This window comes from Phyllobates terribilis, unplaced genomic scaffold, assembly GCF_046119375.1.
Source record: "Phyllobates terribilis strain yellow unplaced genomic scaffold, ASM4611937v1 Scaffold_12__6_contigs__length_324123572, whole genome shotgun sequence".
Lineage (NCBI taxonomy): Eukaryota > Metazoa > Chordata > Amphibia > Anura > Dendrobatidae > Phyllobates > Phyllobates terribilis.
In genome coordinates, this window is record NW_027362772.1 from 266667777 (window position 1) to 266694966 (window position 27190).

The following is a 27190-nucleotide window of genomic DNA, read 5'->3' on the forward strand; positions in this document are numbered from 1 at the left end:
CAAACAAATTCTTCCCTTATCACTCCTAAACACTTTTTGCATAATAATTTGGAACACAGTGTACATGTGCTTTTCCACAAAACACCAGTGGTTCACGTAGTGAATCTTACAGTTCTAACTTGCCAACCGTGGTCTGTATGGAGTTGTTCAATAAAGGGCCCAAAATTAAGATAACATAGATGGGAGAGGTCTCTATGAATAGGAATTCCTAAGTATTTGATACCCTGTGAGGGCCAGGCAAAGGGAAAGTTGGACTGGATGGAATCCTATATGGATTTGGGGAGGGAGACATCGAGGGCCTCAGACTTCGCTGCATTGATTTTAAAATTTGACCATGTAACAAAGTGATCTATTTCAGCCATAACAGCATGGATGGATATATGTGATTGAGTGATATATACTAGGACATCATCAGCAAATAGAGAGCACTTGTACTCGGTGCCTCCCACCTCAATCCACCTAATATTGGGGTTATGGACGAATTGATGAGAGCAGGTGCTCCGTCACTAGGATGTATAAGAGAGGGGACAGAGAACATCCCTGCCTTGTCCCATTGGTGATTGTGAAAGGTGATGAAAATGTTCTGATGCGCCCCCTGGGCCTTGGGACACCCGGAGCCGGACCCTTTTTGGTGGATGCTGGTGGTTGTAGTCTCCGTGGCGGCAACCCGGTTCCGTGGCTCAGGGCGGTCAAACCAGTGGCGGAACTATTTATGTGGTTTTGATGTTTAAATGTCCGACTACGCCACCCGTGGATTGCGGTCAGAGTGAACCGCCGCTCCAGGGCAGACCGCTGAGGCTGGTGTTGTGGGTGCAGCAGAGCGTAGCATAACTCCCCACGGGAGGAGTATAGCCTCAGGGCAGTGTATGCGGAGGATGGGGGTGATGGTGCAGGGCAGCAGCAGTAATGACACGGAGTCAGTGATGCAGTCCAGGGCCTTTACTCACAGTTCTTATTATCCAGACCACGTCTGCAGGTAACGGCTGCCCACGTCGTACTGTGCTCACCAGGTGAAGGGCTCAGACAACTCCCAGATAACTTTGGAGCGCTTCACAGGACCCCCTTTGTGTGTCCTTTGTCTGGCCTTTCTTACCAACCCTTCTGTCCGGCTGCCTCGGGCCTCCTCTTGGTAAACTTGGCGCCAGTTTCCCTGACCCTATGTGGTGCCTTCCTAGCGGGTGTAGCGAGGGGCTGCGCCACATAAAATGTCACAGCCTCCTGTTTCTAGCTGAGGGTCGTTTCCTGCCTCCACTAGTTTCGGGGACCGGTCTCCCCCTTTGGCCTGACCCCTCCACGCAGGTGGATTCTGGCGTGCGGTGGCGACTCGCCCGTCCGCACCCCTGAGATCCCTTCGTTCCTCGTTCCTGGAGCCTTCTCCACTCCTCTTCCTTCTTTCTCCCTCTTCCAGGCCTGGGCCTCTGTTACTAGGCCCGCCTCCGGAGCAGAGCTCATGCAGAGCCCCTGCTCCCTGCCACTTCTGCTCAGACTTCTCTGCACTGAACTAAGATGGTGCCCACCTTTTATACTCCATTCTCAATGCACCCAGGAACTGCTTCCTCCCTGCTCCTGCACTACAGGGTTCCCCTTCCTCAGTGTTCCCTCCCCCCACTCCAGCCAGGGACAGGGACTGTCGTGCCCATCTCAGGGGCATATTGGTCGCCCTGCCCCACGGCAATGTGGTGTAATGCATGCAGGTGTCGGGTCCTGATCCACACTACATCCTTACCTGAGAGTGAGATATCACACCTCTGGGTGAGGTGCAATACCTCTGTAGCAACCGAGCCCTCAGGGTGCTACAGTTCCATTTATCTTCAGCCTAGGTGACGTATTGCGATACAGGGCCGTGATTTTGGCTATAAAAGGGTCCCCTAGACCCCTACCCCAAGCTTTTTAAGAGAATCATATATGGCGTGCCAGGAGACTCTATGGAATGCTTTCTCAGCATCCAACGAGAGTATCTAATTACAAATTTTTAACTGCATCTAGCCCAGGAAATACTTTGTGCCTAGTAGCAGGGTCTGCTAGTCAGCGGATTATCCCGGCTGTTAAGCAAGCTACACCACCTGTAGTTTGGACACTTCATTTTTTCAAAGGAAATGCTTCGGGACCACGGGATACTCAATGAAGAGCATCAGGAGGCACCCCAAGGCATAGGGGCTGGGACTGGCAGTAGGATGCCTTGCGGTGGACAGCCGAGCTCGATCCTTATAAAAGCTTTTTAACTGCAGCAGCTTTAGTGGACGCTACTGGAGCTGGAATTACGCGGCTGCTGACATGAGACTTGCCCTCCAATAGATCCTTGTAAATGGATTTAAAGTGTATTCATTCAAATTAGAGAGACAATTTAAATTAAAAAGCTTAGAGCTGCCTCCACCACAGGGGGGCTCGCTCGACCCACCAGCGGACAGGCACCAGTATTGGGAGAGGGGGGCTGGCCATCAGGGTTCACCGCGGCTCTGGCACAAACCCGGCGACACGGAGGTGGCACGGGCAGGAGCGGACTGGCCGTGTCGGCTTCTCACTTTTTGGATTTTAGAAGGGCATGACATGCCTATATCTGTGTCTCCCCCTCTTTTTACTCCTCCACCTCTTTTATTTTCGCATGACTATATGTACTTGTCACTTTTCCATGTGTTAGTTATGTCTTCTGAGCAGTTTGTCAGCTTTTGGACACCTTTGAAGGTGTTTTCTATGTGTTTCTATGTGTTTTTGTTTGCCTGCCATTGGTTTTAACGGTGTTCGAAGGTGTTCGACGAACAGTTCGATGAACAGTTCGGCGAACACACGGGTGTTCGACGAACCGAACCGAACTCGAACACTACGGGGGTGGCTCAACACTATTGCTGAGTCCCTCTACAAAGCACATAACAAGCACCACTTGAAAAATTTTGGAAACATTTTGGAAACCTAAAGAACCTGGCTTAATCTTTATAACATGTGAGAAGTTAAATAACAGTAGCACTCATTACTATGTAAGCAGACCACTACTTTATCTTACTATATCGTACACACCTGAGGGACAAAAGTGTTAAATATTAACTTTCAAAGTGAAACACAACATTCCATTAAAAATTTATGACTGTTATTTGATAATGTATGTGCACTCACTGCTAGAAACATTCCTTGGCATGCCTATCGTTTTCTCTATTTCCTGCTATTTTTGCTGATCAGATGACCTTGTGAGATGTCTGTGGGGCTCTACTACACCCTCGTATGACTTTGATATCCTACAGACACTTGCCTCATTGGTGGCTATATTAAGTAGATTTTAGAACTTTGTATAGTATATAGTATTGAGAGAATTTTGGAATGTTGGCTAATATAGGTCATTCAATGGCAAGTGAAGTGTATATTGCACTGAGCTGTAAGGACTCGATGTGCCACCATACAAGCTCCATACCAGTGGTTGTGCCATGTACATGTAGCATTAGAAGACTGTATTTGATAAATGATTTACTGAGAGGCATGGTTGCTCATTCATTGGAGTCCTGGGACCAAATCCAACTACAGGTAACATCTACATACTGTAATGTTTAAAAGCCCAAGTACTTTGGGGCAAGTTTCTGAATCGTAATTTTTTTCAAATTTATCACAATGGCTCATGGTAGATGGATGATTTGATGCATCTATATACTTTTGTTTAACTTTTTACCACCGCTTAGTTGGCTTACAATTTTTTGGGCCATTGTCACAATATGGCGCAACTTAAGTCATACCCCCACCAAGTTATGCCAAGCCATCTCTTCAAATGAGGAACAAAAGACTGCTTGTAAAACTTATGGCGACACATGACATTTGCTCCAGAATTATGATTCAATTTGAGTAAATATACCCTACTATATGACAGGGGTCTGTTATTGCGCTCTATTAGGCTCTGGTCCTTGGCTCTTTACTTGGTAAGCTATTGACTTCCTATTCTCTCCCTTTTACTTTTTGTATATGGTACCATTGGAGGACAGGGATGTCAATTTGATAGCTCTTTGAATCTACACCGTGATTGCAATTATCTACAAAATGTTCATTAATATATGCTTACTACATATTCACTGTGTACATTCTGAACTATCCATATCATTGATATTTTATTATAATCCAATATATGCATGCCCTTACCAAGTTGGATATGCCAATTTGTTTGCTATTTAGGCCTTTGTTACCAGTGCCTTATGCTACCCTCACAAAGTCATTTTGTCCTAATATTTTGTATATTGTGTATGCTTTTTAGCTTGATATAATAATAAATGAAATACTTTTTTAATGCCTTAAAACTCTTTATTCTCCTATTTATTAATGCTTTCTATGAGTTGGCACGGTTTGGCGATCTGGGATAACACTTTTACCCACATGCGCAAACGTAACTTTAATAGGGTCAAATTAATAATATATGACAGAAGAGTAGATTTTTGACATGCTGAGAGTTGTCGTTTTTCAGTATCTGGACATCCATTGGATAAAGACTACAGATGAAACAGGTATAACAAAAAACAAGGTCAATGATAAGAAGAGCTCTGTTGTTGCCCCAAGGTGGTGGCTTCAGAATATCTTCTCTCCCATCCATTCTTTCCCCCATTCCACCTTTTGCTTTCAATCCGTAGTATTTTTATTTATATGGGGAAATACTAATTTTTAAAAAAAAAAATGAAAGACAAAATTTGATTTTACCCTTGCCTTCATATTGCCTTAATCAACCATCTACTTTGTCCAGCTTGCATACTGAATAATGCTATAGAGTAGGTAATACTGTATATTCCGCAAACTTAAATCATAGTTTTTCTATAAAGTTCCGCGTGTTTGGACAATATTTGTACACAATTCTAGTTATGTTCCAAGTAAATGAGGGTGATTTTTATAACTTCTTCCTTTTTTTGCTTAAACCAGTTTCTCCTTTTTTGCAACCTCCTTCCTCAATATCACTTTCCCCATGAATGCTTCAAGCTACACTGTCGACAGTGAGAGTTATTGCCCCTAAGGTTTGGTAGAATTGTTAGCTCGCATTTTTGATCTTTGTATATCAGCAGTTCAGCTTATTCTTCTGTTCCTCATTTGTACTAATATATCCCAGCCTTAAACCTGGTGTAAGGCATCTGAATAGGCAGCACGTGAGCAATCCAGCAGAAAAATATGTCGTCCTACATTCAGTCTCCAAGAATAATTTAATATTTTTCTTTTTTATTTCATCATGTTAGAAACGCCAAGATACACCCTAGAAACAATTTTACACGTTTTGATCCAATAGTCATAGAATCATTTTTTTTAGCTTAATACCACTTTAAAGCCTATTTAGAGGAACTGACCAAGGTAATTCAATGACCATTTAGAGGTCTGTCTAGACTGGCAGACCAGAATTCTATGTGTACAGAGCGATCGTTAAAACAATTGTTCTGTGCGCATACAATATCATCATTATCTGTAGTACACAGAACAATGTTTTGCCTACAATGATGTTATTAATATCAACATTGATGATGTAGTTACCAGACGAACGGTTATATTGCTCGTTCATCGGGTGATTCCTCGTGTGTTTACAAATGCCGATAATCAGGAACAAGTGTTCTAACAAATGCTTGTATCAAATTATCAGCCCGTCTAATTGTGACTTTATTCCTCGGTCTGATCAATGCATTATCCATCAAATGTGATAGCAAGAAAAAAGTGATACTTTTTTTAACTACATTCCATGATTAGAAAATCACTCTATGAATAACAGACATTTTTCTTCTATGTGAATATGGCATTTTTAGCAAGTTCTAAAAAGAAATTGTGGATTTTTGGAGTTAAAACTTGAAGGTAGTATTCTGGATCATATTTATTTTTATTGGAGCATTTCTGATTTGCCTGAGGAGGTCATTTCTATACCTAGACCAACAGTTCTATCTGAATTTTTAGATCGTCTTGAAAATGTCATCTATATACCTGAAGTACATGTGTGCCATTTTAACTTTTAGATCTGCCAAGGAGGTACATGGTGATTTTTTTATCCGCATGAAGATGTTATCTATGTATCTGACCTACATTTGACTTTTTTCGTTTTTTGTGTGCCTTAGTATGTCATCTATATATCTATATTTTGTGTCTTTTTTTAAGATATGTCTTAGGATGTCATCTATATACCTTAACTACCTGGGTACTGTTTAAATATTTTTAATTGAAGATATAATCTATATACCTACACTGTGTCCTATTTGTTTAGATCCACCTTAAGATAAAATCTATATAACTGAACTACCTTTGTGCCATTTTAATTTTTAGATCTGGCTGAGGATGTCGTCTATATACCCGATCTACCTGTTTAATTAAAAGATCCCTAAATGTAAACTGCAAACTTAAAAAAGTAGATCTTACATGACAAATTGCTAATATATACACAAACAAATATCGAAAGTTGATTAAGGGTCCGACAGACATTTTTATATTTTAAAAGCAACTATAGCATTTGTAGACTTTAGTTTGAGTGTGACAGATGCACTACAGTAATTATTTAAGGGCCCAATAAAACAAACCATTTACAGTAAGTCTATAAATCTTTTATTAGGTATGAGCAAATATAATACAGTCACTGTACATGCAAGTCTTAAATAATGATATAATGATATGTTAGTATTACTTAATATTTTTAAAAGAGTTTTCAGATTTTGAATAGTTGTGCCATTTACTCTTACATGCAGTTTTTATATAAATCTTATTTAATTGGAGTGTGTTCGTTTTTTAATGTGTGTTTTAATCATTGGCGACATGTAGACTGAAAACAAAAGTGAAGGGAGCCAGAGGGAGTCAGTAAGCCAATGGAGGACTAGGCAAAACTACTGTGTCAAAATAGATGAAAAGAGTATAATGTTTTTATATTCTATAACCCCTTCCCAGGCCTTAAAAGAATCAAGAAAAATAGTGGCTAGCAGGTCATTATTTAGCTTCATTCACAAGGTTGTCAACCGTCCATAAATGCCTGGACTATAAGTTATCATCATCTTAAAGTTCACAGCGAATGTATTTAGTGTCTTCATATCAAAATTATGGGCTACAGTATTATGAGCCATGTATCCTGTATATGTTTTTTAATGTGTACGTAAAAAAATGTTGGCTGTCCATAATATTTTTTTTGATAAGTTGTCCAGAAAAAAATACAAAATCACGTTGGCAACTCTGTTGATTCGAAAGGATCGAATCACGAAATTTGAGTTCTAAGGAATACGAAAATTTGGTGAAGCTTGAAGCGAATTTGATTTGCTTTGAAATATTTATTCCGCTCATCTCTAGTCACATGTGATTTGCGCCAATTTAGAGTTTCATATATATTGTTCTCATAGTTACTATCCGAGATAATATCACTGATTCCGCACTGCCCTTCGTACTAATACTAAAGCCACATGGCATCTCAGCTCTAACGTCCTATTCGTCTCTTTCTATCTATTATTCTTGTAGACGGTAAAGTTTAAAGCCTATATGTCTATAGACATAAAAGCAGTAAAATGTAAATCCAATTAAATATGACTATGTCAAGGTCCAAGTACTTAAACATATGTAAAACGCAGGCGCCTGGATTCTTCATTTGAACAAGAGGTGGAGGTGGACAGGGGTGAGTGATATCATTTCCTTGTGAACACCCTATAACTCGTGCATGGTTACATTTTAACTTTCAATTACTTATCATCAATGTGGTCTGACAGTCTCAGATACAGTAGCTATAAAAAAATGATTAATTACATCTCATGTCATTTCTGTATTAATACTTTTAAGGCAGATAGATACGCGCACTATATCTTGCTGATTATATATTTTATCTTTGCTGGAAAATTAAATATTAACTTGTTAACTATGTTAGCGATCATACCTGGAATGGATAAGTAGCCAGGGTTCCCACTAACACAGAGGCCATTAACTAACTTAATAGCTAACCAAGCACAGACACAACACAAATCAATGGCATAACCTAAAACTAAAATATATATATGCAAATATTAAAATCCAAAATGCTGTCTTCTATCTACTTCATATAGTAAATGGTACATTATTGTACCATATGTGCAGGAAAGGAAAATGGAAAAAAATGTGCAAATAGTTATTAAAATATTATCATCGCACTTCTAAACTATATCATTTTAAGATTGGATTAGATGATCGATTGGCAGTGCAGTTAGATGACGGTGCCATGATTATGATACTGTGCAGCAAACATTAAAGGGGTTTTCCATGTTTGCAAAATGAATGGTTCATCCTTAGAATACTGATCGGTTAGTATCTGATTTGAGAAGCCATCTCATCAGCTGTTTAAAGGGGATGTCATTGATTGTGGCCAGCGCTGCCACCTCTATTGCTCTTTTTACTGGCATCCCACCTATATACCAGTGTTGAGTTGAGAATCGAAGTGTTATTTTATTAATTTCAATCGAATAACACTATAATACCAAGCACAACCACAACCATGTATATAAGGCAAAAGCTCAATGAGTACTGTGACCCTTATATGGCCTAATCTGTCAAGGTGCTGAGAGTCAGACCCTCAATTGACCTAAGGATGGTCCATCAATGTTCTGAACCTGAGGAAAAGTTGGAGACAGATGTTCTGGTAGACCGCGCTGCTGGGAAAAGAAGTAGTTTCAAGTGTGGTAATACATCAACTAGCCTTTATTAACACGTTTCAGGTTCATAACGAACCCTTTCTCGAAACTGAACTACATATGAACAAATTTTTTGAATTTGGAAAAACCTTTTAATATTTAGACGATACATGAACTGCAGAGTAAAGACCTGTAGTAAAATTAGGTAGGTGTCTTACACTCTAGGATGTCAGCTGAAGTTAGCATTAGTCATGACTGATGCTGCCAAAATTCGAATTCGGCAGTCCAGTCGAATTTGGCATGGAATTTCGAATTTGCATTAAATTTTTTCTATGTATATTGAATGTACGCTATGTTCCAAGTTCCCTCTAGACCTCAGAGCATAATAAACACATGTAAAAAAAATTATAATCCCCCGGCTTTCACCTGTCCTGTTATGCAGCCCTACTATTTTCTGATGGTTTTCTGGTGTGGTCTTCATTGAGCCATCTTTTGCAACTTTCAGCTCTTGGCATTTGTTGGCGTCAGACATCTTCAAAGTCTCCAGAGCTGACTAGACTGTGACATTAGGACATTGCATGGCATGCACCTCAGCCTAGTCATTGCATGAGCCACCTAAGATGCTGGGTGCTGGAAGATGCCAAAGATGGCTCGGAGAAGATTGCAGGTACGACTAGACTAAAGAGTACATGTGAGGTACCGGGTGAGAATTATGTTTTTTAAAATTTGCAACCCCTTCCGAAAAATATTTAGAGTTGAGAGGGTTATACTAGCCTGATGAACAGACCTGAGTAGTCTCGAAAGCTTGCAACCTGTTACCATCTTTTCAGTTAGCCATTAAAAGGTATCAACCACTGAGGACTCTCAAATCTAAATATTTTTCTATCTACTGGCTAACACGGTACAAAAATATAAATATATATTTTTTTCCTGTATCAACCCCTTCCGAACACATGAGTCTGGCCACCTATTTGCCGAATTTGAGAGAAACAATTTGCAAAAAAAAATTCAGATTGTGGAAAATCTGAATTCTTTGTGAAATTTGTGAAAAATTCAACTAGCCTTAAACCAAGGAGCACCCAAAAAAATTGCACATGCATTATTTCCACCCCTTTGGGACAATCCTGTGAAAAGCATGATGATTTGGAAGTATAGAAAGAGGCAATGATAAGCATCCTACATTGAGCTACAATGCCTGAAAAATAAAGGAAAGTACTAAAACACTCAGACAGGCAATAAATTACTAGCATGGGCTTTTTGCACCAGTAGGTGTGGTACTACAAAGGGTCAAAACTGATACAAAATACATAATCCATTATCATAAAAAGGGTCACGTAGGCAGTTGGATAATTTCTCAAATACCACAATGTTCTTGGAAACCCCTCTTTGAGTTTGCATAATTTTCTGTAAATTTTTGTAATTCATAAAGCTAAAAAAATTCATTCTAATTTTACCAACTTGTCAGATTTCTATTGATAAATGTCTAATGCATAGTTACATTTTACAGCAGAATTTATATTGCTTCCATTTTCGAAAAGAAAAATCTTGGTACGACAGATCAAAAACTTGGGAGAAAGTTCATGAAAGTTCCTGCTGTATGAAATTCATCATGACAGATACTTGTTGGGGATCAGGAGTACACCGAGGATCAGACTTAAAGCCATAGATACCAAACTGGATTGTTCTATAGAAGCTGCACTTGTGGTTTTCACTATGCGATGGGTTGTTACTGCAATGGAAATTATATCACAAAAATAATTTTGTAAGTAACGGTAGAAAAACAATTTTTTCACCAACCGTAAAACAATTTTTAAGTCATCAACTTTTGAGTATCTGTTTCTTTAGAAGATTTGACAGAGAATGGGGCCGATACATAAATGTGTATACGTCAATTTTTTGGCCTAAAACACTTTGAAAATTTTTGTGCCTTTTGGCGTTTTTATGCCAGTCTTGGCCAGCTCCTCTGGGGCCATCTAACTCAATACCAGAGGTGGTATACCTTATGCCAGAAATCCTACTAGAGTCCCAGACTAAAGCAAAATTTCTGCCGAGACCCACGGAGGCCCACGTCATATGTAAGATGCTCCTGATACATTAAGTGGCGTGAGAATAACAACTCAGGCTCTTCTAACTCCATCAAGCCACTTCATTAACACCAGCATGTACAACACCATTCTTAATGAATCAAAGCCAATATGTTGGACATCAGTCCTTATGGCTCCAGTTTAGACACTTTGGCCCCGATTCATTCCAGGGTTTCTACTAGAAAATTGGTAAGGCGCAAAACACTTTGAAAAGTCACAGAATTTTTGTGCAATGCGGAGTTGTGCAAAAATTCTGAACTTTTGGCATTTTCATGCCAGTCTCGGGCAGCTCCACCAATATAGGCTGAGCTGGGGAGTAATCAGGTAGGGACAGGGCATGACTACGCCCGTTTGTGAAATAAATCCAGACTGGAATTACATTTCTGGCGCAACCCAAGGAGGTGTATGACACTGAGAAGATGCACCAAATTCAATGAGTGAGCTGAAACTATAAATTAATTTGGCACATCAGAATTTAAAAATCTGCTTCACTAATTGTTACTGTACAACTAAGTTTCCATTGTAGCGTTACCCTACAACACCATATTGTGCAGTTTTTCTAACTTACAGTGTTCCCCATAGAAATTAATAAGTTGTTTTTAAACTTAAACTCTAGGTGTTCCTAAATGTCATAATACAAACTGAATGCATTATTAAAAAGATCTCTTACACAGATGAGGCTGGTGTATTTACTTTGAAAATCCATGTCAGAATGGCGGTATAATCCTAATAATAAAATGAGCAGTTTAGGAGTTGAGCTGTAGAGTGATAGAGCTCATCAGTCCAAGTGTATTCAGTTTTAGTCTCTCAGCCTCACTGATGCATGCAGCTTGTACTGAGCAGTGTGAGATCTCAGCAGCTTCAACAGAGGAGGGGCACTGAGGAGCTGTCAATCAGGCTAGGTGGGTGGAGATTGGGTTGAATTTTCGCATAAAATTATACAACCATGCTGACATCGATTTTTCAAAGTAAATACACCAGCCTCATCTGGTCTAATATATCTAATTTTTAATGCATGCAGGTAATATTTTGACAGTTTTTGGAGCTAAATATTAAGGATATAGAAGTCGTGGTTATAGCTGGACACCGGAATATGAGAAAGTTTAGTCTCTGATTTAAGGAGACCAATACAATAAATGATACATGATAGTTGGGTGGCCTTGCTACAGATTTTGCTTTAGGACTCCGTCACAGTTTTGCTTTAAAGAGAGCTTGCAAGCACAGAATGACTGTTCACACCAAGCACAGGGCCTGGGTGCACCCTTGGTGTGGCCAAACAGTTCAATGCACCTTCCCACCTACTTGTTTTCATATATCTCTGTCTATCTCTGGCTCTATAAATCCAGAGCTGTCAATTAAAAAAGGGAGGGGCATAGAGAGAAAGAAGTAGGTGGGAAGGTGCACTGAACTGCTCAGCCATGCCAAAGTTGCTCTGAGCACATGTGTGGCGCCCCTGTGGGTCCTGTTGCCACAGAGGTACTGCATCTCAGCCAGAGGTGTGCTACCCCACTCTCAGGTAAGGAGGGAGCACTACCCGGGACCCAACCACTCACATCTAACACTACACCACTCCATTAGGGAAGGTCCAGATTGCTCCTAAGGGAGTACACAGACCCGGTCCCTGTTTGAAAGGTGGCACTAAGTAGAGGAGGTGGGTGGAGGAAGTAGTTTAGGGGAGCACTGAAGGAGGGACTGAAGTTGGAGGGGACCACGCAGAGTGACAGTTAGTGATGTGGGTCACATGACAGAGAGTATAAAAGACAGGTAGAAACATCTAGAAGGAGTTCAGTAAATGAGGACCGTGGAGGAGTAGGGTCCAGACAAAGGGGCCCAGTAGGAGCAAGGGAGCAGTGAGAAGTTCTCCAGTGAGAGAAATAATCCTAGGGGCACAGGAAGTGCGGAGTCCGCCCTTGGGCCCGAGTTCACGCTGACCGTGAAGGGATCAGATCGCAGTAGGGGACCAGCCCCATACTAGTGGAGGACTGCAAGACTCAGCTAGCAAACCGGAGGTTGCGGTATCTTCAAGTGCCGTAGCCAAAAACCACACACATTCGCTGAAAAGATGGCCATATAGGACAAAGGGGACAGAAAGGACATCACCCGACAAGGCCCGCGGCCGCTGGCTCGGGACTCTGTGTGTAAGGCGCAGGACAGGAGGGCAAGCAAAGAGAGACGACCCGGGAAGGTACACAAGAAGGGGGTCCTGATCAAGTGCACCCAAGTTATCTGAGAGTTGGCTGGATCACTTCCCCGGAGGACACAGGACACGGTGGCGTCAAGAATCATTATCCCCAAAACATTATTCTCCAATTGACTTTTCTTATTTGACCGCCCTGGGCCACGGATCGGGTCACTGCCACTGTGACTACCCCAATAGAACTGACCGGCCCTGCTACTGAGTACCCCATGGCCCCAGGGGGCTCGTCCCATGTGCTTGGTTTGATAAGTCATTCTGTGTTGACAGATTCTCTTTAAGAAAATCACTACAACTGCTGTTAAGGTAGCTCAACCAAGATGGCTGTCCCCTTAATCATGTAAAAAAATATATGTATACAATCAGAAATTAAAAAAGAGACTAAAAAAATAATATAAAAATAAATGCTAAAAAATATAAAATAATTTTAACAATCAAATTAAATAACAAAGAGATGTCATATTTTTGAATTTGTAAATTTGCAGAAAACCTACCTTTCTCTGGAACTTTAGTACTTTCTGTGTGGTTAGCAGTGGCTGGTGCTAAAATAAAATAAAAAAAAACACAATGCGTGTCATCTTTATTTTTTTTGGATATGTTTAGTATTGTTAATGAATGACAAAGCAATGAGATGTGATTTTGGGGATTTCCTCCAACCAGTATAATAACTACAGGTAATAATTATTCATTTTGATAACGAGTTATAAAGAGTTATGAAGGCTCTGAATGACTTTACATTGCTCAGCAACTTTACTTCTAAGAGCCCAAGTAGTTTTTTTCTGATCCAAAACCAGACACGGTAAGTAGAGATGAGCAAATCGATCCAATGATGGCCACCCGCTGTTTTTCTGGATTCTTGAGAATTGAATAGTAAAACGTTTTAAGCAAATAAATTTTGCCTTGAAGTGATTCACACATCAAAATTATCAATCTATTAGTATTGTAAGATGGCCACCAGACAGGTCCTCGAGGGGAGATATGTATCATCAAGGCTGGTAGCCTCGGTAATATAAGCCCGGAAAAGCAGGCTCCAGCACGTATAGTTCTCAGAGAGTTAATAGGGCATGTCTGTCAAGGGCCAGGGTTTAGGAGCAGTCAGAGAGCTGGGCGGGACTGGCTGCTCACATATCCCACCCCAGTGCCTGATACTGCAGATATAAGGAAGTCCTCATGTATTACTAGTGGTCTGTGTGTGCAAGGTGAAAAGACCTTGCCTGTGTCTCTCAGGTTCTGCTAGAGGCTGAGTGAAGGTCTGATGTTTAGATGGGTGAGCCCGTAATTGATATGGACTGTTTATTTTCTGTTTTGGTTCTGTTTTACCTTTTGTACCCAGAAAACGCTGTTTTGTTTTGTTAAGCTGGATGGTTTATGGATATTTAACAAGCCACACGTTTGTTATGAACTAACAAACTGGATCCTTGTGTGTGCACCAGTATCTACCAGCGAGCCGATCCCTTATAATATGTTCATGTGAAATGTAAGAGAAACGTGGGGTGACCCATGCCAACTCAAGGAAAGTATACAATTTTAACTAGGCAAATGGTGGCAAATTTGAACCAAGGACCTAAGTGCTCTTAACCACTGAACCATATTGAAGACTTAAATGATCCAAGTTGTTTTTTAGTAGACATTATTACAGGAATATTCTTTTATTCCATATATAATTGGATTATTATCTGAAAAAAACAAGTAACTTAAGACCCGGTTGCTTAGGTTTACTAACCTTTCGTTGTATTGGTACCTGGGGTAGAATCTAAAAAATATGAAAAAAAAATTGTTTCAATTTAATTTGAAAACATACAGGAGAATGTATTTGGAGCTGGTCAGCAACATCTCTGTAATTCCAATTGATATAACATATGGCTTTGATGAAACATAACCAATATAGGCAATTGTCCCGGGTGCTGCCGTCTACCTTGTCTAGAGGTAGATTACCATACTTCCATAATGTAATGTAAAACCAAAGTCATAGCTAGAGTTTCAATCACTTGGGGCAACAATTCAATTCTCTAATACAGTCCTGCTATTAAATACCCTTGTCAAGTAGGGGCGTAACAATTTTGGTTGCAGAGGGTGAGACTGTGACCAAGCCCATGCTGGAAAGGGCCGCCAATGCCAACGCCTATTTCACCTGGATGTGCGTTCTCAGACGCACATTCATCTGAAATGTATTGCATTGCAAAGATGTTCCTTTTACAATACATGCCACCGACCAATCAGAAGACGGCAGCTGACGTATCCTTGCTTGTCACTATCGGCACATGGCAGCGATGAAACCTCATGCCGTGCCGGCAGGCCGAAATCAGCTGTCGGCTTCTGCACCGACTATAGAAGAGGATGCTGCGCGTTGTAGAAGCAGGGAAGATAAGAATAATAATTTTTAAAATGTGCTGTAGAAGAAAGAGGAACGTTTTTACTGGAAGGGGCTCCGGATGGCGGACATTATTATAGTATGGGGCCCAGGATAAAAGGGGGAATTATTACAGGAAGGGGCCAGGAGATGGACATTATACCAGAAAGGGACCCAGGATGAGGGACATTATACCAGGAAGGGACCCAGGATGAGGGACATTATACCAGGAAGGGACCCAGGATGAGGAAGATTATACCAAGAAGGGGCCCAGGATGAGGAACTTTAGACCAGGAAGTGGGCCAGGATGGAGAACATTATACCAGGAAGTGGGCCAGGATGGAGAACATTATACCATGAAGGGGCCCAGGATGAGGAATTTTATACCAGGAAGTGGGCCAGGATGGAGAACATTATACCAGGAAGTGGGCCAGGATTGAGAACATTATACCAGGAAGTGGGCCAGGATGGAGAACATTATACCATGAAGGGGCCCAGGAAGGGGAACATTATACCAGGAAGGGGTCCAGGATGGAGGACTTTATACCAGGAAGTGGCCCAGGATGAGAGACATTATACCAGGAATGGGCCCAGGATGAGGGACATTATACCAGGAAGGTGCCTAGGACATTAATTAAGAAGGAGGACATTATTACTGGAAGGGACCAGGACTGTGGACATAATTACTGGAAGGAGACAGGACAAGGGGCTTTAATACATTGAGGGAGAATATGCATGGTTTTATAGTTTCCAGAATGCTACAAATCTAACAAATCTAACAAATAAGCAGGTGAGGGCCCAGGACCAAATTTTGCAGTTGGGCCATCGGACCCTAGTAATGCAACTGTTGTCAAGGCAGAGTTGGTGCCACCTCCCTTAGCATTTACCAGCAATGACACATTGCAGAGTCTCTTTTTTGTGGTTCTGGTGCCTCATTCTCGAGATTATTAGGGGCCCTAGTAGTTGCCCCCCTAGTGATCAGCAAGTTATCCCCTATCCTATGAATAGGGTAATACTTGTGATTTTAGGAAAACCCCTTTAATACTTGGACACAAAATCACTGGAAAAGTTTGGGGTATTAAACTATGAAAACAACTATCAAAATGCCATACCCCAAAAGGAGATGTTAATAGCTTGCTAGTTTAGCAGAATGATGTTTTCACAACCAAATAATAAAATATCAATATATTCTAATATTATGATACAATATTAGCAGTGAACTCACCTTCGCGTAAGATTTTTTGTAAAATGTAATTTTCTCCTTTATTTTGCACATATACCCTTTAAAAGTAAAAACAAGAGAAAGATAGTATCAGCTTCATACCAAAAACATTTAAGCCTCTTATACCCTTTATATAGTTGTGATTGTGAACAATTGATTGATTCACAGCTATTTTTTCCAAATTCCTCTATTAGAAAGCCACTACCGGACTCCTCTGGTGGCGGCTTATCTCCCCGCTGAACAAAAAGACCGGCCATTGAAATCCCAATGGCCAGATCTTTTTTTTCCCTACCGTCAACTTTTGGGGACGAGTCGGGATGCCCCCATAAACATTAGACTGTCTGCCAATCCCTCTGTTATTGGTGAGTTTGGCTGACTTTAGTATATTGTGTATGAGGACTGCATATTCTGTATATTAGGTCTCTTGTGTCTGATAATGTTGCCATTTCTAGAGATCTGAGAATAGTCTAAATCTTGTCCTTGTTTTTTTTTTAACTAGGTCCAACTTTTTTTGTAAATTCCATTTTTATTGCATCTCCATAACACTGAGTCTTGTTTTTTTTCTTACAAATGTCTTTAAATCCTCTGCACAGATGTGTGAATAAAGATGATCAGTGAGTGCTCTTCACATGTCTGTTTTAGTAAGTACTTATATTCCAAGACTTCTCTGTATAAGTGTGTATACAGACATAGCTGTTACTCAGGACCACCTACTGGACTCCGAAGAATAGAATTAATTAATAAAACTGAGGTTATACTACACAAATCTATATATGTATCAGGTCAGCTCCTCCTAGTCTATACCATGCTGCCCAACATCAGCCATCATGTCAAATCTGATGGATACCCTTTTGACATTGGCCAACACTCTTAGGGCGACCATATAACTTAGCTGGCTATCGGCCGAAAGATTGTTCTGTCAACAGCTATCTAAGCCGACTCTTCCATACACAGGAGGGCTCATTCGGCTGAGAGCTCCTGTGTTCTCTATGAGAAAGTTGACGATTGACACGTAGGCCGGGGGCTTATCTCAAGGAGAACAATGTGATCGGCAGTCCGAAATCGAATGTGTGCAATCAACATCTCTCCCAACCATCTAGAGTTTGACCTACAGTATCTAGATGTTGAAAGTAACAAGGGAAGGACACACTGAAAAATTATTTTTTCGCCAAGGAGATAAGTGCCGCCAGAAGTGACTGCCAGCATCTTATCTCTCTTCCCCTGTTCAGATAACATTGGAGATCATTTTGTTCCTGACTTAAAAGTTTCTCTTTTTGAAGAACACTCCTGATCCATGGTAAGAGGGGCTTCGGAGACAGAAAAAAATCCCCAAAATTTCAGAATAGCTCATTGGCCACTTACTTAATTGTTACACTGGTCACATTCACTGGTGAAGTCCATGTTGTGACGATGTTTTTGCTGCTGAAGGAATGGTTAACAAACAAGGGACTTCCATCACAGCTATCGATTTCTGTAGACCATTTTCCTACTGAGACGGACTCAATAACGGCTTTAAAGAGGACTGTGAAATTGCCATCTCCATTCAACTGAACTAGAAAAAGGAACAAGGTAAAAATTATATGTTAAGGACAGGTGTGTCAAAGGTCCAAAATTACTCCATAGTAGTTCACTACACTACATATATAGACAATTAAATTAGAAGAAGGTTCTTAAAAAGGGTTGCACCAAGTATATGAGATTTCCCCATCAATTAGTTAATGGATATGGGATAACGTAGTGATTTTTGAGGGATGTCACTACTAGGACCATCACTGATCCCAAGAACAAGACCCATGCAGATGATATAAAGGTTGAGCATGTGCACCTCCACTCCATTCAATCTCTATAGTACTGCCATAAAATCTCATAGACAATAAGGGAACAGAAGCACGTATGTTCGACCACTGATCCGATGTTCTTAGGATCAGTGGTGGCCCTAGTGGTCAGACCTCCAACAATTAATAAGTTATCCTTTACCTATATATAGGGAATAACTTATAAACTTAGTACAACCCCTTTAAATTGGCTATAAAGGGAATCTGTCACTCCAAGAAAATGCAAATGAAATTACTTAAACATACTGTATATTGTTATATGGGGGACTTACACTTCTGTGCTTTAGTTTATTTGAAGAAGCATTTTATTTTGCATGCAAATGAGAGGGGTTAGATGCATCCAGTGCACCGTCACATCCACTTAATTTGCATTTGGAGCATTTTCCCTGGTCCTAATCGTCAGCGTTCGCTTCCCCAGAGTGCTTCCTAAACTCATTCTGCAGCACTTGCACACTAACACTGAAGGAGCCCAGAGGTCCTCCCACAGTATCAGTGCAGGCGCATGCACTGTGTGGATGTGGAAGTGCTCTTATCTTATCTGCGGATGCTGCACTAATATCCTCAGAAGAGTAGCCCGTGACTAGCGTCAGCGAGGAGGAGGGGATGGAGAAGATTTGTCACGGGCGATTATCGTTGGTGCACATATAAGAGGGCACTGTCAATCAGGATCAGGAAAACTGCTCACAATACAAATTTAGGGGGTGCACCGAAGTGTCCTCATACTCAACTAAATTCAAAGCAGATCTATTCTGCCGATATGACTTTTATGGGTGCAAAGTCCCCTATATAACTGTTTAAGTAGTTTAATTTGCATGTTAGAGGGGAGACAAACTCTATTTGAACATGGTAATGATGTAATAATAAAATAGATTAAAATGAAGAGGATATTGCATCTTGTCCCCTTAAAGGGTTTATCCAGATTGAGAAAAAGATACTATGTTCTCAAAACAGCACCACTTCTATATACAGGTTGTGTCTGGTATTAAATTTTAGCTCCATCAAAGTGAATAGTGTAGAAAAAAAATACCATACACAATTATACCCCCTGAGGAAGCAAGATCAACATAGGCGAAACGCATGTTGGTAAATATGCATTTATGGTAGCACTATTCTGTGCATCATATTATGTGTAAGGGAATTTTTTGCCATACACATGTGAAAGAGTAAATGTGTATTTCCATATAGATAATGTAGGTTATTTGACCATTTTGTCTATTATTTGTAACTTGATACATTTAAATCCATTTGAACCTATCTTATTTTACTACATGTACTGCTCCATTGCCAATATATTGGATATTGTCATCTTTTATGTTTTTTGATTACTAAATAACTCTTTACATAAGCAAAGCTAAAAATATATTTTTTTAGCTAAAAACTCTTCCTCTGTTATTGTACCAAACACAATGTCTAGAGAGGTGTGGCGCTGCTTGTAGAAGAAGGCAGCCATGTTTTTTTAATCTTTTTAAATCCTGGACAAACCCTTGGAAGGGTTATCCAGGATTATAAAAATGCTAGAGGAGATAATTTACTATCCAACCACTGGGACCCCAGTGACTCTAAGATCTGGACTCGGGCGTCTGAGAAGCGACCCATCTTGAAAGGAGCCGAGGTGCGCATGCACAACCTCATTGTCTATGGTACTGCGGTAATTGCCATTTAGTTTTCTCTGGCAGTCCCATAGACAGTGAATAAAACGAAGGTCAATCATTTGTGCATCTCAGCTCCATTCAAGATGGTGCTCCCCGGTTCCGGGGTTCCAGAGCCTCAATCCTAACACTGCAAGGGTTTCAATGGTCAAACCTTTAAACGATCTTTAAGTTATGCACTTTCCTATTATGTACTCCGCTAGGGTACCGGACTACCGGACTACCATTGCACAAAAAATTTGCCACATATCGAAAAGTTGCAAATAAATGAGGGCCGAAAATGGATAATAAAAGTCAAGCAAAACCGAAAAACGACAAAAACTACTGTAATATAAAATTGCAAAAAATCTACAATGAACTGGATACAAAAATACTGAGATAAAATGCCTGAAATATCAAAACTTTTATATAAATAAAATGGTGCAAAAAGAATGAATACGTATCAGATTGTATCAGAAATTTGCATAACTTTCACATTATACCAAGGATGAGCTTTACTTCCTGATAGCAAATAACTCCTCTAAACAAAAGGGTTTCGATTATAGAAGTTAGATGCAGTCTAAGGGGTAATGTTTCTCCTTGTGGAGAGAGAGAAGCCAAGCCTGGCATGTCAGAGTGAGGAGACTTATAAGCCATGCATGCTTCTGTGGGATATGAAATATGCAGATTTTCTCTTCAGAGAGGAAGAGGACTAGAACTCTAGCGCCAACTATTGGAAGTGCAAAGCTCGTTAAAGAGTTGATATTGACTTTTGGGATCGCTGCTTCCAATATGTGGCACTAGAGTTCTAGTCCTCTTCATCTCTGAAGAGACAATTTGCATATTTAATTTTCCAGAGGAGCATGCATGGCTTATAAGTCTCCTCACTCTCACATGACAGGCTTGGCTTGTTGCTCTCCACAAAGAGAAACCTTACCCCTTAGACCCCTGTCCAGAGCCTCTCATCTAGCCAAATCAGATCTCATACTTTGCACTGATGAGGGGCAACACCCTGAAACACCGTGTCTTCAAATTGAGATTCTGGTTTGTATTTTATCATAAGTCATATTGCAAGACTCGTTAATGGCTCAATATTGACTTTTAGGATTGCTGCTTCCAATAAGTTGCGCTAGAGTACTAGTCCTCTTCCTCTTTAAAGAGACAATTTGCATATTTAATTTCCCAGAGGAGAATGCATGGCTTATAAGTCTCCTCACTCTGACATACCAGGCTTGGCTTGTCACTCTCCACAAGGAGAAACGTTACCCCTTAGACCCGAGTCCAAAGCCTCTCACCTAGCCAAATCAGCTCTCATACTTTGCACTGATGAGGGGCAACACCCCGAAACACCGTTTCTGCAAATTGAGATTCTGGTTTGGATTTAATCATAAGTCATATTGCAAAGCTCATTAAAAGGTCGATATTAACTTTTAGGATCGCTGCTTCTAATAGGTGGCGCTAGAGTTCTACTCCTCTTCCTCTCTGAAGAGACAATTTGCAGAAGTTATATACCTAAGGCTTAACATATAGATGAGATAGGTATGTTCAATAAATTACAAGAACAAGCACATCAATTCAAAGCCAAATATTAAATTTGGGCAGGGAGGGGGATGAAAAAACTAGACTAAAATGGTCTTGGTGTGACCACTGCCTATGTGCTCTCAATAGCTGCCGCAACGTGCAAGATAGTAGTAAAGCCAGTGGTTCGTTTCCATTACGTAATCAGGTATCTGTGTAACTAGACTGTATATAGTAATAAAACAAACAGTCTAAAATTATATTAATTGGTGGTAGTAGTTTACAACCACAACTTTATTCAATCAGTTTTTTGTGTAATAACTTATAAACTTTAAGATTTTATGTTAAAATAAACCGACCTGTGAATAAAGGAGAGCAATAAAATTGGAAACTTTAATTACGTTACATTCACTGGTTTACATGAAGCAACAAAGAAATGAAACATTGCTTGTAAATGCCCTACACTGAGCTACTGGTAGACATGTGCTTTATACTTCAATTAAGTCTTAGCTGCAATACCAGCCACAACCACTGGACAAAAGTGGCACTGTTTGAGAAAAAATAAAATATTTTCGCATTTTAAGGGGTTTGTCCAACAGTGAAATAATTTTGTTTTAAGCAAGGATTGATTGAAAATAACAAATGGAAGCACACTTATCCTCCAGGGCACCTCGCTCCGGAGGTGTTTAGACAGCTCTAGAAGCAATAAGTGCAGCGAACAGGTGTCTAGAAGTGCAAGTCATTGGCTATTTCTCAGATGAAGTGCACTTCTAGTCATCTGACCACTGCAGGCAATCACAGACTGCAGTGGTTCTGTGACTTTGGAATGAAGCAGATAATGCTTCTGGCACTGTCACAGATTTCCGGAATAGTTTATGCTAGATCCATGGGGTTGGGTTTTTAAGATTTGCAGTGATATAACTATAAGTTAATATAAAGGCAATAGGTTTACCTGCAGTCCTATGTAAGAGAACAGGTAGCAGATCACGAAAATTGCAACAACTAGTTACAAATTACTTAACTCTGCTGCATCCGACGAACTGGCTCTGCTACATTAATGGCATCTCTCTTTAGACCATTTGTTATGGACATTCTATGATTTTACTACACATAATGTATTACTTTGTCTACCATGAAAGTTGGTTTTCATCCTGACCTGAGACTTTGTGCCGTGAGTTTCGAGGTCCTTAACAATTTTTTAGGTCCTTAACCCACAAAAAAAGACTGAGTGTTATTCCCCTTCCTAGCCATCACAAAAAACGTATCTATTAATGTTGATGGGACAGTTATATTCTGTTTAGATAAGAATTTTTCACACTTTTTTTGTTTTTTTAAACAAGTCTAAGCTAAAAAAACTAAAAAAAATCAAAATATAAAAAAAAGTGTGTAAAAACATTTGAAGTTATGCATTTTTTTTTAAACATACAAAAACTAAAAAAAAATAAGAGTAAAGAAGTGACTGGTCCAAGCCAATGTGATCTGCTAAGATCTGTTGGGATCTGTTACATCATAATTCATCGAGGAAAATAAAAGATTCATTTTTCCATACATATATTAAACTTTTTATACTTTTACATTGTGCATTACGTAGAGTATTGCTTTTATGCAGATGAAATAGACTTTAGTTCTTTAGTTAGAAATGGGTTGTCCATGATGCGATACAGTTAAAACTGGAATTAACTGTCCGAATGACCCAAAATTTTTACACATTGAGCATAACTGATGAACAAGAGACAAACAGCCATAATGAGGCCACAGTTTAGTGACCGTGTTATGGTCCCAGCACCAACCCAAGATTACCCAAGATAGTTTAGTTTATGTAGGTTTAGGTGAACCACGAGAAGGTCTTGGACTTACGACTGTGACATTCTTGGTAATATGTGACCTCTTTATAGCCACCTTGAAGTGACACATCCATCTATTGTGCCATAAATGGTTGACTATGGTTCAATATGTTTATTTTAAAGATGAACCTGCTATTCTTCTTCATCTACCAAAGATACATCTCCCTCAAGCCCTATGCTGTTCTACAGTGAGAGATGTAGGGTAGAGTGGTCAAGAGTTTGCATGCAATTCCAAAGACAAAAAAATTGATCCTTGGTCTTTCCCTCAAATCTGATTGTGATATCAAGAATCCTTATTGAGACCATGTCCACCAGTTTGTCGAAAGGTTACCTTCTAAATGTACAGTAGAGTGGCAGATTTTGTATGCTCTAAACCAATGTCGATTGATGACCTAACAAGTTGATTGGCAATTGTTTTACTCCGATCATCGACTTTGTACTACCGGCATGAGGACTGTTACTATCATCGTTTGCGTAACAATTTACACAAGGAGTTGTCCTGCCGACAATCAATGATTTTTATTCTTTGTCAGCTAATCGCTTTTTACATGGGGCGATTATCGGGAATATTTGTTCTGCTCTTGTTAAAGGACCTTACGTCTGGAAAGGATGTCCTGGAAGAAAAATTATAACAATAGAAATTCTTAGAACAATAATAAAAATAATTGATATGGCGCCATTATATTCTGCAAGAAGAATGAAGGGTGTGATCATGAATGCGCCATTGAGGAACATCAAGATCCAAGCAGAAGATTGGACAGGTTGGAGAAATACTACTCATAATGTCAACTCAGCTTGATAACTACTAATGTCTCCATGATTCCTACTGAAAGAAATGTCTACAGAGCTGTGTACATTTTTGGGGTGCCGTTGATAAAGCATTGCTGACTATGCTTGTAAAAAGAGTTGAGGCAAAAGTATATGGTCATCTTGGGTCAAACATATTACAAAAATGTAATCTTTTGCTATCATTTTTGTCTATGACATCCTATGGGATTATTAGATAAATGCATTAGGAGAATTTCATGACTTTATAATGGTGGGAGCGGGATCTACATCTGTAATTATATCTACAGGAGGTCTTCATATTGATCCAAACTGACTCAATCCACTTTATTGTGACACATCTGGAAACTTATGAAAGAAATATTGTCAAAATTTTAAAAATTGAAAAAAAATGTATAAACAACTTACAAAAATTGTAACTTTTAATAAAATGTCATTCTCAATTTACATGTACAGAAAATCAGACGAAATGTATCTAGATTGTACATAGAAATGAATGGGAATGAACATGATACAGTATATAAAGAATTTCTGTGCATCTGATTCTCCATCCAATCCACCTTACAATTTTATTATTATTATTATTAGTAGTATTATTATTATTATTGATAATACTAATAATACTACTACTATTAATAATAATAATACTTAATAGTATTGTGGATGGGAAGTTATTATTATTATTGTTAATAACATGAACTTGATACAGTACTTATAGAATTTCTGTGTATCTGACTTTCCATTCAATCCACCTTACAATGTATTATTATTATTATTATTAATAATAATAATAATAATAATAATAATAATAATAATAATTAATAGTATTGTGGATGGAAAGTTATTCATTATTATTAATATTGTTAATAACATGAACATGATATAGTACTTATAGAATTTCTGTGCATCTGACTTTCCATCCAGTCCACCTTATAATTTTTTATTATTATTAATAATAATAATAATAATAATAATAATTTGTAAGGTGGACTGGATGGAAAGCCAGATGCACAGAAATGCAATAAGTACTATATCATGTTCATGTTATTAACAATGTTAATAATAATTAATAACTTTCCATCCATAATACTATCAATTAATAATAATAATAATAATAATAATAATAATAATACATTGTAAGGTGGATTGGATGGAAAGTCAGATGCACAGAAATTCTAGATGTACTGTATAATGTTTATGTTATTAACAACAATAATAATTAATACATTTCCATCCACAATACTAATTATTATTATTATTATTATTAATAATAATAATAATAATAATAATAATAATAATAATAATTAAGAGTTAGTATTGTGGATAGAAAGTTCAATGCATAGAAAATCTGTATACTGTATCATGTTCATTCCCAATCCTACTATCTACTTTTTATGGTATCAAAAGTTTTGTAAAAATTGTAAAAAATAAAAGAAAAATACAAAAATTGTCATTTTTAATATTGGTGATATTGTAATTAATTTAAGAAGAATGTTACCAATGCGGTAGCATGTCAGGAGTATTGGAGTCAAGCTATTTGAATTATTTCAGATGAGGCTTTTACATAGGGCTGCAGGCAAATTGTATTAACTCAGAAAGTGGCAGAAATCTTAACACCTTCAAAGCTCTTGATGATAATTTCGGCTACCTCTATAAATACAGCATTGCCTCAGCACTTGCAAAATAAGCACTTTGCAACTCGTCTGGTCAGTTACTAGTCTGTGAATGTATGGTGTAATACATTAGATTTTCCTACTTAGGAACATCACAAACTTCTCGAAACTTCTTAAAGAAACTTCTCTTGTAATTTCAATATTTGACAAGATTTCTCGAGAGGCTACAAGCTTTGCAAAGATATAGAAGAATAGTTGAAAAACTTACCGCTGTAATTTGTATTGCTGGAAAGTTTGTCAGGGGAGACAGTCAAGGTAAAATTGGCGAGGCTTTCATTCTTCACGGCGGTATTCAATATACTTTCACATAGGGCGGTGATATTTTCTCCAGAGGCATGAGAAGCCCCCAAACCAAGAAAAAGGAGGAAAGCAAGAAATCCGCTGTGTGCCATTGGTGATGATGAGGAGATTATTCCTGTGTAATGAGAGCACACCAGAACTGTGAAAGCCCTGACTTGGAAACGCTGGTCCTTTTATCCAGCTGTTCCCATGCAAATGAAGGGCAGGTCAGATTCTCTTGGCTTTGTGATGTGAACGGCCGAGGGCTTGCAGCTCAGGTTAATGAGAATAGTCATTCATTAACTCAGCAGAAATCATGGAGGAAGTTATTTAATGTGTGATGATTTTCATAGTGCATCTAGAAATCTGTAAAGTTCCCGCTGAGTGGTTAGCAGTATGGAAAAAGCTGTAGAGCGGTGGGTTCTCATTTAGGGTCTCCTACATCTACAACTCCCACATTTTGGTCAGATTTTGAGATTACTGCTATGGAGGAGCTCATCATGACTAATCGACAATGTTTCACTATCAAAAATAGGGGACCTGTAAGACTTAGTTTGGTGTTTGTAGCCCACATCCATTAAAGAGAACCTGCTGCTGGGAGGAAATGAACTTTATTCATCCCTGGAGCCTCTGACTTTCAGTCATGAAGGCATGGCCGGCGCAGCTTCAGTCACCGCTCACATTGAGTGGCGGCTGTAACCATGCCCCCATCACGGACTGATAGCCGGCTCAACCCCTATGATTGAAAGCCTGAGGCTGCTGGGAGGACTAAAGTTAATTTCCTCCCGACAGCGGGGCTCTCAGTGCGATGGTTCCACAGCTTCAAGGGAATCGGCCACCAGGTTTTTTCTATGCAATCTGAGGACAGCGTGAGGTAGGGGTTAAAAAACAGATTTCAATGATGTGTCACTTATTAGGATGTGTTTACTTATAATGAAGGTTTTATCACTAGAACATTATCATTACCTGAACTACAGCAGCATGTGAGCCCTGATCCGACTCCGCCCCCTATTGTGATAAGCAGCCCACTGTCAATAAACTATGTACAGGGAGAGCCTGGTATGGGCGTGGCTAGCTGTGGTGTGGGCGGGGTTAGCTGTGGTGTGGGCAGGGTTAGCTTGCTTAGCTCTGCTGCATTCTAAGAACTCTTGTGTCGCAACTGCTGCACCCAGTAAACTAAGTGACACATCATTGGACTCAGGATCTCTTTGCCTATATATGC

General features: G+C 39.4%; 1 protein-coding gene across 1 annotated transcript; it reads right to left on the bottom strand.

Annotated features, from left to right (window-relative positions):
• Positions 1-6502: 6502 nt before the first annotated feature.
• Positions 6503-26197, bottom strand: LOC141172593 (uncharacterized). Its single transcript, XM_073656981.1, has 6 exons — positions 25898-26197; positions 17768-17957; positions 16409-16464; positions 14557-14586; positions 13328-13375; positions 6503-10284 (listed from the first exon to the last, which is right to left on the bottom strand). The coding sequence occupies exons 1-6, from the start codon at positions 26079-26081 to the stop codon at positions 10163-10165; spliced, it is 630 nt and encodes a 209-aa protein (XP_073513082.1). The 5' UTR covers positions 26082-26197; the 3' UTR covers positions 6503-10162.
• Positions 26198-27190: the final 993 nt, after the last annotated feature.